At 31.1% G+C, this 16,533-nt stretch overlaps 1 protein-coding gene across 1 annotated transcript in view; it reads left to right on the top strand.

Annotated features, from left to right (window-relative positions):
- Positions 1–16,533, top strand: part of AGPAT5 (1-acylglycerol-3-phosphate O-acyltransferase 5) — a 62,537-nt gene that overhangs the window by 16,077 nt on the left and 29,927 nt on the right. The window contains exons 3-4 of the mRNA XM_074287940.1: positions 4,683–4,798; positions 10,181–10,270. Coding sequence (XP_074144041.1) covers positions 4,683–4,798; positions 10,181–10,270 — 206 coding nt within the window. The remainder of the gene's footprint in view (positions 1–4,682; positions 4,799–10,180; positions 10,271–16,533) is intronic.

Raw genomic sequence — 16,533 nt, 5'->3', positions numbered from 1 at the left:
CTAAAATCATTTTCCTAAAATCATTCCCTGGTTCAAAAACCAGTTTTACTGACTCCCTATTAACATTGAGATCAAATATGAATTCCTTAGGCAAATTTAATAATCTCTACAATCTAATTTTAATCTTCATGCAGTCAGTATTCCAACCAAATTAAAAACTACAGGACTGTTGGTTATTTCCATATTACTTTTGTCTTCGTTCCTATAATTTCCTTTTTTCTCATTGCTACTATTGTCTTTTGGAACCATTCTTAGTTACCTAGCTTTAAGTTTTCTCTTTTTTGAATTTTCTTGGTGCACTTCATCTGATTTGTCCTTTGTGGTCTTCATAATTCTTGCCTTATATTGTACCTGTTATCTTATCCCTGCTGGTAGAATGTGAACTTACTGAATTCTAGGACTGTTTGTCTTTCTTTGTGTCTTTCCTGCTTATCAGTGTGTTTCACTGATATAAATGATGGTACATAGTTGATGCTTAATTTAAGCTTGTTGATTGCTTGAATAAAATGTTAGTTAAATTGCATTGTCTTTTCTATTTGGATGCTGACAGACCCTAGAGAGGTGGTGTTCTTTGGAATATAAGTGAAATAATATAAGAAATTCCTGAAGGAGGTTAAAAATTCTCACTGTCATCTTAGGGTGGAGATTAGGGTTGCTATATGGCATCTTTTCATTTCTGGAGAAGAATCTTCAGGTGCTTAGAGTATTCCCAATTTTGAACTAGTCCCAATTTTTAACTCCAAGCAGCATTAGGATTTCTAGTTACTTAATAATGTGGTGCCCATAACATAATTCAGTAAGCCATTTAACTTTAACATTTAATCTGTTTCTTTGGTCATCTTAGACACATTACTCTATTTACTTTTCAAAAATTACAGCTAAATGTTTTGCAAGTTAAAATTTTAATTGCATACGTGTTAATTTTAGATTGACATAAAAACAGTGTGTGCATATGTTTGCATGTATGTGTATTCCCCTCTTAATCTTTCTCTCTAGATCACTTCTTAGGTCTTTTGCCCATTTATTATTATTCATTTAACTTCTAATGGGTTCTCTACCATCCTTGTTTTCTGGGAAAATTTCCTATTTTTCTCAATTGCTCTTTGCTTCTTATTGTCTTTGATTATTTATACTTCCTTTCCCCTATTCAGTCAGTCTTTAATTCTCTATTCTTTCTTTATGCCACTACTTTTTAATTTTAAAGTATAGGCAGAGTATTTAATTTGTCTTTTACCTATTAAGTGGTAGACTCTGGATTTGGATCCAGGAGACCTGGATTTAAATCTGATGACAGTTGTTCAATGGAATTCAGTTTATTAAATACCTAGAATTTCCAAGCACAATGCCAAATGTTGATAATTTCAAGACTAAAACAAAATAGTTACTTCCTCAAGGAGCTTAGGTTCTTTTGGAGAAAGCATGTCCAAAAAATTTGGAGAAAGCATGTCGAAAACTTATCCACTATAATTTGGGGATGTGGAGAACATTAATGATTGGGAGAATCAGGTAAAACTTGGGAAAATGCTACTTAACTAGAATCTTAAAAGGATGATTTTCTGATAATTTTCTGATAATGGAGGAGAGTCTGAAAAGGTGAAAAAGTAGGAAAATATAGTGTAGTATAAAGTAACTATGCCAGTGTAGCTGAATATAGAATATGTGAAATAGGATTAAAGTGAAATAAATCTGGGCAAGTTGGAGCCAAATTGTAATAAGGCCTCTAAATACTAAACCTCCTTTGGGAAATCCTGTAACTTTCACTCTGAATCTTTTTTATTATCCTACTTAGGATTGCTTTGAGAGAAACATTTTCTATATGGTAAAGAACTATGTAAATATAAATAGGTGTTATTATGTTATCATTCTCCTACTGCCATTGTAAAAAAAAAAAAAATGCCAAAATTATTCAGGAGGGAAGTAGGTTTTTTGAGTCAGTGTTGGGGATTATTATTCAAAACATAGATACCTTACATATACTCTATACTTGTAATTAATATTAATACAGAATTTCTTTATTGGTACTTTTAGCCATCTGGTGATTTTATCTAGAACAAAGCCAAGAATTCAAAAAGGAAGTAAAAAGGTGATCTGTAAATAGCAAAAGTATAGTCACAAACTGTAAATAGCAAAAGTATAGTCACAAACTCTGCACTTCATAGTAGAAATTTTATACCACCACTACTCACACCCATCCCCATTTAAAGTCTATTTGATCATTAGAACTTGTATTTGTGAAAGTTTTGTTACCTGGTTTCATAGCTTGCAATGGCAACCACTTTGGCAAGCATAATGATGTCATGCTGTTTTTCCTGGTATCATGAAAAGGAGAAAATGTGTAAAAAGCAGACATAAAATGAATCCTATAGTCTAGCGTAATCTAATGGCACTCAACATTTCTATATATTTCTGTACTCATTTCTATACATTTCTGTACTTGCTGAGGGCATCATTTTGTCAGCCACAGTAAAAATAACAAGCTTTAGGGCTGTAAAGTACCTGAGAAATAATGGATTTATTAATTAAATGAATTAAATAATTATATTAAGTGATTGTCTTAACTTTAACTTTTCATATTAGAGGGGGAAAAAGACTGAGAGAAGTGAAGTAACTAACTTTTCCAAGGTCACAACCAGTCAAGTGTCAGAGCCAGATTTCCTAGTCCAATGTTCTTTTTACTTTACCAAGTTGTTTTATTTAGAATTGTGACCCTAAGTCATCAAGAAAAGGTTCTTCATTGAACTCCATAGCAGAGTTAGAACTAGAATCCAGATTTTTAACTGACTTCAGTGTTTTTCCTACTATATCGTGTTTTCTGTTCTCTAATGGATCTGGGATTACACCACCACCACCAACTACCCCAAAACAAAACTTCTTCCATATAAAGAGGTACTAAGTGGGTCCTAGGAATACTTGTTTTTTCTCAGGATTGTTGAGGAGAGAGTGACAGAGAAGACAAACTTTAGATATCAAGCCATGTTCTAAATACTATATTGTGAAAATATTACTTACTCTGTAAGATGAGAGCATGTGGATTCTCGCAGAAAATTACAAAATCTGAGAGTGGGAAGGTAATTACAAAATCTGAGAGTGGGAAGGTACCTCAATGACTACCAACTCATGGGAAAAAAATCGCTACTAAAATATACCCAATAAAAGTGGTTAATATAGCCTTTACTTGTAGAATTTTTGGACAGTTAATTTTTTTTCTTGACTGCAAACTTCAATTTGCCCTCTTTTCACCATTTACCATATGCTCTTAGTTCTTCCATTTTACAGTCCAAATGGAAAAAGTCTGGTTCTTTTCCCTCATGACAGATCTTCAAATGATCTTCATATCTCCTTGAGTCTTTTCTGTAAGCTAAATATGCCTAGCACCCTCAAACCTTCATTCATAAGATAACTAATTTTTTAATTGACATCTTATGTCCTCCCTGGAATCCCTTTTTAAAAATTTATAACAGGAAATTTCCATATTAATGTCCTATTAACACATTAATTTTAACATTGCCAACTTCTTTATACAAAATGTTTTACTCTTTTATAAATTCTAGATTGTGCTTAGTATTAGTATTCTGATCAAAGCACAACCTCAGAATAATTTTTATTCCTTCCTTCTTTTATCTCTTGAATCTTATTTGTCACTAGGACACACTTTTTTATGCAAGTTTTTGTGTTTCCATAGTCTAGGACCTTGTGATCTTGTGCCAAGATAATTGCAACAACTTCTTAGTCTTTTCTTAGTATACATTTTAATTCAATTGTGTATGCCCAACTAATAGAAGTATGCTTTTCAAACATAAACCATGTTTTTCTCTCCTGTTTAAAAAATCTGTTACTTGTTTTACCAAATCCAGATTTTTATCCCTGTTTTTGCACCTTTTCCTTTTATTATTTCCTGTTGTTAGTACGTTTCTCAGGCTTTCTCTTTAAAATGAAGAGAATTTACTGGCCATTATGTATGTAGCTTGCATATTTCCATTTCTGTACTTACATATTTGACATTCTCTTTGTTGAGAATATTATCCTTTTTCTCTTTAAAATTAATTTCCTAAAAAGTTTTCGGTTATGGATTTCACCAGAACCTATTCCTCTATTTGACACTTTAAAAATCAGTTTCTTTTTGTACTATAAATTGTGTTGTGTTTGAATTATGTTTTGCTCTGTAAATTTATTTTCAGGTAGTATACATATCCACACCCACACCTTCATTTGAGTATAAGTTTCTTGAGGGGGAGGATGTCATGTCTTTCCTGTGTCCTTCCGTATCACCTACCATATATGTATTCAGATACAATAAATGCTTAGTAAATCTAGACTGGCTTTTCTATTATGAATGCCATTTGAATTTTTCAATCTACAGATATTAGTTTAAAAAAAAATTGTGTCATTCCTCCATTTCCATTTTAGAAGAGAAAAAAAATTGTCATTTAAATTTTTTTTTTTTTTTTTTGCCTCTTATATAAGTTGTATTTATGATGGTGGGTTTTTTATGACCATTTAATTCCTATGATATTTTAAAAAATATAATAGAATTTTGCTTTTTAGGGTAATTTTATAAATTTGTTACATTTAAAATTGTTATTTGATTATGAATATTATCATTTTGTTTTATGGAGTAGATGAAACTTTCTGGCAATTTTTGAAGCAGTTTTATGCTAATGAGTTTGGGTTTGTTTTGGCAGTTGACTGGATTATTGCTGACATTTTGGCAATCAGGCAGAATGCTCTTGGACATGTACGCTATGTTCTGAAAAATGGCTTAAAGTGGCTTCCGTTGTATGGGTGGTATTTTTCTCAGGTAATTTGTTTTCATTTATTTTCTTAGTTTTGTGGTGGTATTGTAGGTGCCAGCATCTTATTATAAACTAAAATATTTTTATAATCAGCTTCTTTCTAATGGTTTATGTAGATGATTTGAAAGAATTTTAAAATGTAAGTTTAAAACTTCAAAGTGTATAAAAGGTAAAGAAATAATTGTGAAGGTATGATATTTCATGAAATATTATCTTAGGGAATAAAATGGTAAAAGAAAGTAATGCTCTCTGGAATTATATGTCCCTTAGTAATTATTTACTAAATTCCATATAATTTTTTTCCTTGTTTTATAAAGGGTAACTGACCTTATTTTTATTTTTCTTGCTAAAATTATTTGACATTTAAAATTTTCTCAAGTATGAAAATGGTTATATATGTGAAAGTAATCATAAAGTATACTTGTAATATTATGAATATTTTCAGAAGTTGAAGGATATAGATAGCAGATAAAAATATCTACAACAACAAAATATGTGTATGTATGCGTGTGTGTGTTGTGTGTGCATATATATATGTGTGTGTATGTATGTATATATATATATATATATATATGTATATATATACATACATACATACACACACATACACTATGACTTTAGGACTTTATGATAGGTTCATATTGTTTAACAACAGATATTATTCTTATCTTTGTTTGATATAAAAGGCCTGCTGTTTTTCATTCATGTTTATTGATAAACCTAAACTCATTTTTTAAAAAAAAGTTTCTTATATAATGGATATGTAAACAGAATTTTGCTTTGAGGTTTATAATTGCTAAATTTTATACTTGATAGATTTTGCCTAAGATAATTTTGTTTTTCTTTTGGTCAGAAACAGGAATCAAATAAGGGAAGTAACAGACTGGCAATGAGGTGTCTTGTAAGGCAAAACAAATTGGTTTGGTCAATTTTATTTAAAGATTTAAGATTTTGGGTAAAATTCTTACAGGTCAAAAAAATACCTCAATAATAATTTACTAAATTTATTTCATATCATCTCCTTATTCAGTATTTTTTAACTCCCAAGTATAAAACTTCCATTCTTTTTGTTTTTATGTATTATGTCACCATTGAGTACAAATATTATGATACGGAATTAAAGAATGTCAATTAAAGGGACATTAATGGTCACCCAGCTTTTTGCCTTCATTTCACTTATGTAAACTTGAATTTTCAAATGATGCAGCTAAACCAGCATAGAGTTTCAATGAAATTTAAAGTTAATGGAATCTTTTGCTTATAGGTAAATTAACTCATAAAAAGATGCCTAGGGTTAAAATAGATACTGATATATTTGTAAAAATTTGGTAATTTTTAATCTAAATTTTTATCATTATGGGGTTTTCTTCTTGTCCTATGTAATTCTTTTCCTTATACTTATTAATGATAATGTCTTATGTTTATATGGTGCTTTGTGGTTTAAAAGAGTGTATGGGTAATGTATGTCAATGTGTTGTATGTGTATGCATATACATATATACATATATAGATATATTTAAAACTATGAGGTAGATAGCATGATAGGTAGCAATGATATAACAATAACTATATCTAGCTGTTGTTCTACAAACTTTTTTTAGGAATCTCATTTAATCCTCATTACAAATCTGTGTAGTAGGTATAGTATGAATGTTTATTTATCAGTCAACTAACATTTATTCAGCACTAAGTACTAGGCATTGTGCTAAGTAGTGAGGTTATAGAGGAAGGCAAGAAACTCAAAGGAGATGCTAAGGGGAGAGACAACATGCAAAAACTATGTACAAATAAGATATATAGTTATTTAATTATGCACACATATATATATATACATGATAAATTAGTGAATAGTCTCAGAGGGAAGGAGGGACTGGGAAAAGCTTCTTAGGTAAGACATTAGTTGAAACAGGAATCCAGGGAAACTCAAGATAGGGATGAGGAAAGAGAGTATTTTGGGCATGGGGGACAATAATTCTGTGTCTGGAATTGGAGTGTCTTGTTTGATGTGTGTGCTAAGGAACAAGGTATATGAGGGAGGACTGGAAAGGTAGAACAGACCAAGTTTATGGAGGATTCCAGAATCCAAAGATAGGGAATACCTAGAGTTGATAGTTGTGTTACTCTGGGCAAGTCACAATTTTTCTTATCTGTAAAGTGAATTGGACAAGGAAATGGCAAATTATTCTAATAATCTTTATTAAGGAACCTCCAAATGAGGTCACAAAGAGTTGAAAACAACTGAAAAATGACTGAATGTCAACAACATAGTCAGAACTGTACTTGAGATAGTTCAGTTTGACAGCTGATTGCAGGATGGATTGGAGTGGGGGAGAGATTTGAGCCAGAGAACAACCAACAAACTATTGCAACTATCCAGCTAAGAGGTAATAAGGATCTGTTACCTGGGTGGTGGCAGTATCAAAATAGAAAATGGGACATATACAAGATAAATTATAATAAAGGTAGAAATGACCCAGATTTGACAGTTGAATTGAATTACGGGAAGGGGAGAGTAGAAAATTGAAGTTAGTACGTAGATTTTGAATTTGTGTTATCAGAAGGTGGTACCCAAGAAAGAAATAGGGAAGTTAGGAAGAGGGGACGGTTTGAGGGAAAAGATAATTATTGCTGACCTTCTACCACTCATTAAAAACCAGGAGAGGGTAAATCCTTATAACAAATAAATTTATAAATCAAGCAAAATAAATCCAAATAATAGCCATATCCAAAATTATGTGCTTTTTATCTTGTGTCTGTTACGTCTCTGCCAAGTGGGTGGCTAACATGTTTCATTCATTATAGGTCCCTGGATACATAATTGTTCTTTGCATTGAAAGCAGTTCTTAAGTCTTTTTTCTTTTTAATTTTGCTTTCATTTATGAATTGTTATTTAGATATTGCTAATTCTAGATCACTTCATACTACTCAGACTTTCTGAAATTATTTCTTTGATTGCTTCTTAATTAAATATTTCATCAAGTTCATAGAACACATTTTGTTTCCTCCTCTCATTTTAATTACACTTCAAGATGGACTTTGTTTTACTTAACTCCTCAATATTCTCCTCTCTCTAAACCCATTTGCCCCCTCCATTTCCCCCTCGTTTCTTTGTTGAGTTTGTTGTACTCTCTATACCAAATTTTATATTGTACTGCACATGTATTCAATTTCCTTTTGCTGATTGTAGATAAGAATGAGGTTTATCTACTGCCCACTTTCTTACTTGTTCCTCCATGTTTGTATATTCTCATACATTCCATTTGTAAGAAATAGCAAGTTACACCACCTTTTTCCTTCTCTTTGTGTTGTTTTACCCCCTTTATTCTCTTCTTACTTTTCCCTTGAATTCCTCATAATAGAAACAGTCTATCTCCCAGGAGATTTTTTTTTTTTTTTTTTAATAAAAATTCCTTGAACACCCTTTGAAGGCATTATTATCCTGAAATTATACTTCCTTTATTGCCCTATTAAAATAGTAGAATTCCGTCAATTTACAATTCCTTCCAGTTTCTTATCTAAATTTACTTTTGTAAGTTTCTGTAGACTTTTGTGTTTGTATGTTCAAATTTCCTCTTCAGCTTTTTTTTCCCCCCTCTCCAGAAATGCTTGAAAGTCCCTCCTTTTTAAAGATCCATGTAGGTTGAATTCATCTTTACAGGGCAAGTTTTTCTACTTTTGTCTTTTGGAATATTCTAAGATCTCTTCTTATTTATAATATTAGCTGTGAAATCTTAATGGTGTTTTTTGGAATGTAGTGTCAAAACTTTTATTTTAAACATTGTTTTCAGGGAGTCCAATGATTCTTAATATGATCTCTTCTTGTTCTGTTTTCCTAGTTAGTTTTTTTTTTAATCTCACTTATCTTACTCTCTAGGCCAATACTTTTTATACCATGAAATGTCCTAGAGAGATGCCTAAAACAGCTTTTTAGTGTTTATATCTTGTTGGTTCATTAAATAGCAATATTACTATATTGCCAAAAAATTCTCCAAAGATTAATACGCATGTTATTTAAGGTTTATGTATGTGGGAGAGTTGTTTTTTGAAAAATTATTAAGGTTTATATTATTAATATTATCTTTAATACTATCCATTCATTTTTGCTATTTATATTTAAAAAAAATTCAATAGCCAATCTTAGGACTTATCTCCAACATGATAGCCACTATTCATATCTTAAATTCCACCCAACTCTGAATCCTTCCCTGAATTACCAACCTTTTCATTGCCCAACTACTCCCAGCTGGGTGTTATAGTTTTTGGGACAGAAAAAAGTCCTATATCATAATCAGAACACCAGAGGACTAGTGATTTGGGGGAAATTGCTACCATCCCAAAAGTTGAGCAAAAGAGGCATTTCTTGCCTTTGACAGAGATCCTTCAGAGGCCAGACTTTATTCTGAGTTAATGATTTTTAAGTAAGAAATCTGGCTTGTTCCTAACCCCCACCCCTACTCCTTGCCACCTTTTTTTTTGTTTTTGGATGGAATAGTTTCTTATAGAATAAGTGGGCATGGATGGGATATGACCCATGATAGATCTTATTACATCTTTTTTCTACAAATCCATTATTTTCCCAAATTTATGTTTCAAATAAAGACTACCCTCCCTTTCTAGTCATCTACATTTATAACCTTACTCTTATCTTTAACCCCTCGTTTTCCTTTATCCCACATATCTGATCAGTTGCCATGTTCTCTACTTGTAGAGCCACAACTCTACATTTATAACTTTACTCTTATTTTTAACTCCTCATTTTCCTTCATTCCACATATCTGATCACTTGCCATATCCACTTCTCATAGAGCCACAACTCTAGTTCAGGCTTATTATCTGGACTGTTGACATAAACATACACACACACACACACATATTTCTTAGAAATTTATATTAGAATTTTCAGTCTGTTTTGGTTTCAAATCCTACCTCTTAACACCAACTGTGTAATACTTAATCTCTCTATTGTGTACTTATTTATAAAATACTGCCTGAATCATAGGATTGTTGTAAGGAGATGATTTGTGGTAAAGCATTAAATAATTTGTGTAAAGCATTTTGTAAATCTTTTGATGCACTATATAAATGTGAATGAGAATTACTTCTAATATTTTGAAAAGAACAATGTTGACTAAAAATCCTGTTTAATACCCATTACTTAGTATAGTGCTATAGAAACATAACATTTTAGCACTACATATGGAATTGTTCATTTAAGAATAATGTAAAGGATAGCTAAGAATTTCATAGTCCTAATATATTTAGAAAATTGTTTTATTGTTTTGTGTATATACTTGTTTTTTTTTTTTCCACATTCATTCTATCTTTTGAATACTGATCATCTGAATTTTAAGATGAAATGATTTCTTTTTTAATTTTCTTTGTCTAAGCATGGAGGAATCTATGTAAAACGAAGTGCCAAATTTAACGAAACGGAAATGAGAAACAAGCTACAGAGCCAGATGGACACAGGCACTCCAGTAAGATTATGCTATGTTCTTCCTTTGTTAATGTAATTGTTATTTGCCTATCCTTCATAAACTGAAGAAATCTTTTTTTCCCCCTCACATTATTAAAAATATCACATTGATTTTAATCAGGGAGGTTTCACTTTCGGTGATGCTTATTCATTAGGTAACCTCCAAAATCCCTTTTAGCTACAAATTTTATGATATATTCACTGCATTTTTGTTGGGGCTATGTGTAGATAAAGTAATAAACACAAAATGGGATAGACAAAGGTTTTACTTATTTTAATTATTATGTCAATTGGTCAATTCAGTAATTAGTATGAACTATAATATAATATGGCTAAAATTAACATTTAAAATTTTCTCTTTTATTCAATGTATAAATACATAGAATTAGCAAAAACCAAATGACTCTGCCTTTCAACAGTAAATGTTTGTGTGGAAGGATAGTTTTTTTTTTTTTAATTGCTTTCGTTGAATTATCTGAAAGTTGCTTCAATATTCATAAGTTTACAACCAAAAAATTTTAATAGTCATTTTTAATGGTATTTTGTAATGGCATTACTTTGCTACCAAAAAATTTACATAATTTTCTATTAAAAGAATATTGTTTATTACTAAATGTTTTTTCCCTATGACTTCTCTTTAGGAAAAAAGTTCAGTGATTGGAATTGTTGTATTTTGATTTGTTCTTGATATTATAATGTGTTATAACTTTCTGTCTAATTGTCTCTAATTCAAGTGAGATTGCAGGCCATTTTAAAGAATATAATTTTAATGTGGTCTGGTGATTATAAGTAAATTATAATATTAATAGGAGTTTATTCTCTTGCCATAAAACCCTGTTATTATTTAATTTATTATATGTATGTATTTAATATGTTTCAAATATTTGTACATTTAAGTTATTCCTCAAGTATGAACTTTAAAAATTTTTATTTAGAGGTGTCACATAGTGTGGTTAATTTTCTTAAAGCACTATTTTGTTTATGTCACAGTGAAGGTATAAGTTTAATAAGGCAGTGACAGTGCTAGGTGCCAAATTAGTCTTAACTCAAATTAGACCATACTATTAAGAATTAATTAATTTTCAATTAGAAAAGTAATTCTGATTTTTAAAAAAGATTTATTTTTTAATATGTATAGAAGAACTGTACATGTTTAATATTGGATTAATTGCTGTCTAGGAGGGGATGAGGGGAAGGGAGAAAAATTTGAAACAATATTTTACAAAGGTGAATGTTGAAAACTATCTTTGCATGCATTTTGAAAATCAAAAGCTATCAAGAAGTAATAGTAAAAATTATTTTAAAGCAAGATTCTAATACCTTAAATAATATTATAAATAATACTTTGTAGGCTATTGCGTAGCACAGTGGATGGAGTTCTGAGTCTGAAGTCAGGAATACCTGAGTTCAGAGAAACTAACTAGCTGTTTAATCCTAGGCAAATCACTTAACTTCTTGTTGCCTCAGTTTCCTCAACTTTAAAGTAGGGGTAATTATAACATCTACCCCTCAGAGTTGTAAAGGATCAAATGAGATATTTGTAAAGCTCTTAGCATATTGCCTGATACATAGTACATATTTAATAAGTGTTCTTTTTATTTCCCCTTTAAAGGCTGATTTTTGTACTAGTATGTGTAGAAGTATTTACATACATACATTCATTATAAGTAAATAGTCTATATTGTTTTCAAATATATGAGGTAAATGTACACTACTAATATTCAGAAAGAGAAGATTTTGTTTGTGTATATGGAGAGAGACAGCATGGTATATGCGATTAAGATTGTTTTCCCCCCCAAAAAATCAGTTCTCACTGAGTCTTTTATTTAAAAAATATTAGACATTATCAAGACTTTGCTTTTTTCTCCTTGAATTTAGATAGTGTTCCATCTCTTATGTCTAGATGGGATGATCTTCAACAAACCTGTATTCCTTATCCAAGTGCTGGTTCCTGTTCTTTTGTATATTATTCTTAACAGTTTCCTGCAAACAGAAAAGAGAAATATTAATGATGTTCATATTGCTTTAATAGAATTAATCACTTTAATTTGCTTTGCTTTTTATGTAAATAATATAGCTATTTTAGTCAGAGATCTCTTATGTCTTTATTGGTTCACCAATAAGTCTTGAATTTTGACTAAGCATCTATGTGTAAGAAACTCTGCTGAGTGCTAGAGATGCAAAGGTAAAATGAAGTCTGCTTCCTAAAAAGAACCTGAATTTGCTAGGGAAATGGAGTAGATTTGACATATAGATAGATAACTAAAATATAAGATAGAGGGAATGCTAGATAAAGCATTGAAAGAGGATTTGGGGAGGAAAGGAGCTTGAGCTACTGTGGGTAAGAGTTAGAGGAATTTGGAGAGGCTTTATGGAGAAGGTATTTCCTGATAAGATAAAAAGAGAAGGATCTTAAATGACTAAGGTGAAGGAGACGTGAATTTCAGGATTTGGGGTATGATTTATATTAATGCCTCAGCAGAGAATGGTTTGACATGGACTAATATGTAATATGATTGGAATGGAAAAATTTAAAAAGAAAATGACCTTAAGTTAGGCTGGAATGTTAGGTTGAAGCCATAAATGTTCCACTCAAAAGTTTTTATTTTATTTTATTTTATCCTCAAAGACAGAAAGAACAGGTTTTATGATTAGAGTAGTAATGTGCTCAAATCTGTTCCTTATGAATATTATTTTGGTAATATGGAAAAATGAATGGATTAATGAAGAGGAAACATGAAAATAAGGTGACCAATTAGAAGGCTTATTGTGGTAAAGGCAAAGTATTAATAGGAGTGCCTAGATTTTGGTAGTTGTGGTGGGATGTTGGTGCCTTGTGAGCATTCTTATAGAGGTAGAGTAGATAGCCTTGGCCATTGCCTAGATATGGACTTGAGGGACAGTATGGTTCTCAATGTATATGTATAATTTTTTGCCTATTGAATATTGAAGCTATTCCCATTTCCATGATTGTTTTATGAAATGGGTCAGGAATATTAGAAAAATAAGAGGCATTAATAGATGGAAATTTCTGACCTCTCCCTGCTCATTTTTCTTCAATTCTTATGACTCATTTTCCACAGAATTTTGGGTAGATTTCTCATTTGTATTTATCTGTCCTACTTTTATCATAATTATTTCTATATATTTATTTCCTTTCTTGGATTAAGTCCCTTAAAGGCTCCGGGTCTGTATTATATTTAGTTAGCTTTCTCAGTAGAGACAGTGAAGTGGTGGTAGGGGATAAAACAATGTGCATAGATTCAGGAAAACCTGAGTTCAAATTTGGCCTCAAGATACATAAAGACTCTGGGCTCTTAAATGCCTCAACTTGTTGTAAGGTTGTTGTAAGGATCAGAAGAGATTATAAGGCATTGAAGGCATACAGTGTTTATTTTTTCTTTCTAGTACACTGCAGTGTAAAAATTAGGTTTTTAAAAAATGATTGTTGAATTTAGTGGTTTGTTTTGTTTGTATATTTTTACACATTGAAGCACAGTACTTGACATAGTAGTTATTTAAATGCTAGTTGATTGTTTTCAATATTTTATTAAACCTATTCTATCAAATGTACTTTTCCTAGAAGGCCTGTGAACTGTGCTTCCATTTGGCCATAATATATTTTTCAGTTTTGATTTATGTTGAGTGTTCATATGAACTTGATTCAGTTTCTCTAACTCATAGAACTTAGGTCTGAAGCTAAAGATAAAGCTAGTTGGTGCAGTGGATAGAGGACTGGGCCCAAAAGTCAGGAACATCAAAATTTAGATTCAGCTTCTGATATGGAAGAACTATGTTCTAGACTAGACTGGTCACTTACTTAATTTCTGTCTGTTTTAGTTTCCTCAACTGTAAAATAGAGATAATAATAGCACCTACCTACCTACCTGAACATATTTTGAAGATCGATGAAATAATATTTGTAAAATGCTTAGCACTGAATAAACTTGTAATAAATGCTAATTCGTTTTCCTCTACAATATTTCTGAAATAATTTTAGTTCAATCCCTGTCACATTAAAGAGGAGAAAAGTGAGGTTGAGAGATTTCAGTGAATTCATCATTATACGGTTTAGAAAGTTAGAAAAGCATTTTTTAAATTAAATTTAAAATTGTTTTATTCTGAGTACATGATCTCAGTATTAGGAATATGATTTGTTGGTCATTGAGTCCAGATTAGATTTTTAAAATACCAGCCATTATTTTTATTTTTGTAGTTGGCCCAAGGATTGGGTGATTAATATCATCTAGTAGAAATAGGGAAATGATTTGGTTTTGATTGCTATAAATAATGATAGATTGTAGGTTTTCTGAAATTTCTAAATAATAGTGAAAATAAACTGTTTAAAATAAGTGTATACCACCTGTCAGATTGGCTAGAATGACAGGGAAAGATAATGCGCAATGTTGGAGAGGATGTGGGAAAACAGGGACCACTGATATTGTTGGTGGAATTATGAATACATCCAGCCATTCTGCAGAGCAGTTTGGAACTATGCTCAAAGAAATCAAAATGTGCATACCCTTTGATCCAGCAGCGTTACTACTGGGCTTATATCCCAAAGAGATTTTAAAGAAGGACAAGGGACCTGTATGTGCAAGAATTTTTGTGGCAGCGTTCTTTGTAGTGTCCAGAAACTGGAAACTGAGTGGATGCCCATCAGTTGGAGAATGGCTGAATAAATTGTAGTATATGAACATTATGGAATATTATTATTCTGTAAGAAATGAGCAACAGGATGATTTCAGAAAGGCCTGGAGAGACTTACATGAACTGATGCTGACCAGTTACATGAACTGATGCAGGACCAGGAGATCATTTTATACTTCAACAACAAACAGTACTCTATGATGATCAATTCTGATGGACATGGCCATCTTCAACAATGAGATGAACCAAATCAGTTCCAATAGAGCAGTAACTGAACCAACTACACCCAACAAAAGAACTCTGGGAGATGACTATGAACCACTACATAGAATTCCCAATCCCTCTATTTTTATCTGCTTGCATTTTTGATTTCCTTCACAGGCTAATTGTACACTATTTCAAAGTTTGATTCTTTTTGTACAGCAAAATAACTTTTTGGGCATGTATACATATATTGTATTTAACTTATATTTTAACATATTTTAACATGTGTTGGTCAACCTGCCATCTGGGGTGGTGTGGGGGGGAAGAAGGGGAAAAATTGGAACAAAAAGTTTGGCAGTTGTCAATGCTGTAAAATTACCCATGCATATATCTGGTAAATAAAAAGTATAAAAGGGGGGCAGCTAGACGGTGCAGTGGATAAAAAGTATAATTAAAAAAAATAAGTGTATACATGGGATATACATATATGTGTATATTGATATCTATTTCTTTGACATTTATAATATTGTTACATATATATATTATATATATAGAGAGAGATATGTATACATATATATAATTTTCTATATATGATAATTATGTCAAAAAAAGAATATATCTTGTGTTTAGACACAAGTCTGCCAGAAAAAACAAAACAAAACATTTAATTTTTTGTCATTTTATGTCCAAATCTTTGGGTAAGATATAAAAAGCCTCATGTCTCTCATGCCCTAAGATACTTTGAAGTAAAATTTTTAGGACTATTCAACAAAGAAAGGATAATATGTTAAAATACAATTTGATGTTAACACTCTAGCATAACCAATTTCTCCTCCTTGATTACTGTTTCTGGGTTTGAAAAGAACTTCCTTTATCTTGAATGCCAAAGAAAACCTTGCTTTTTTTAGGTTGCTTAGGTGGTTAGGTGATGCTGATAACATCTAGAGTTAAGTTTTGGTATCATCCTTAACTCATTTCCCCTGGAAAGGCCTTTTGTCCTCAATTAATTCCATCTTCAACTTAGTGTGGACTTCGATTAGAGAAATATATATCTTAATAATTTCAGTTTTATGACAAAGGAAGTTTTAAAAAAATATCTTATGGCTCCTAATTACATGCTAAAATAATTTCAAAACTTTTTTTAAAGTTTTGAGTTCCAAATTAATTTTCTCTTCTTCCCCTCACTGAAATGTAAGCAATCCATTTATATGTTTGCAAACATGTAAAACGTTTCCATATTAATCATTTTGTACAAGAATACTGCAACAACGACAACAGTAGCAACAAGAATGAAAAAAAAAAGTGAAAAATAATATGTTTCTTTATTCAGACAATATCAATTCCTTCTCTTGGGTAGATAGCATGCTTCATCATGAATCCCTTGGGATTGTCTTGAATCATTATATTGCT

This window comes from Sminthopsis crassicaudata, chromosome 2 (genome assembly GCF_048593235.1).
Source record: "Sminthopsis crassicaudata isolate SCR6 chromosome 2, ASM4859323v1, whole genome shotgun sequence".
Lineage (NCBI taxonomy): Eukaryota > Metazoa > Chordata > Mammalia > Dasyuromorphia > Dasyuridae > Sminthopsis > Sminthopsis crassicaudata.
This window is presented reverse-complemented; position numbering and strand designations above follow the sequence as displayed.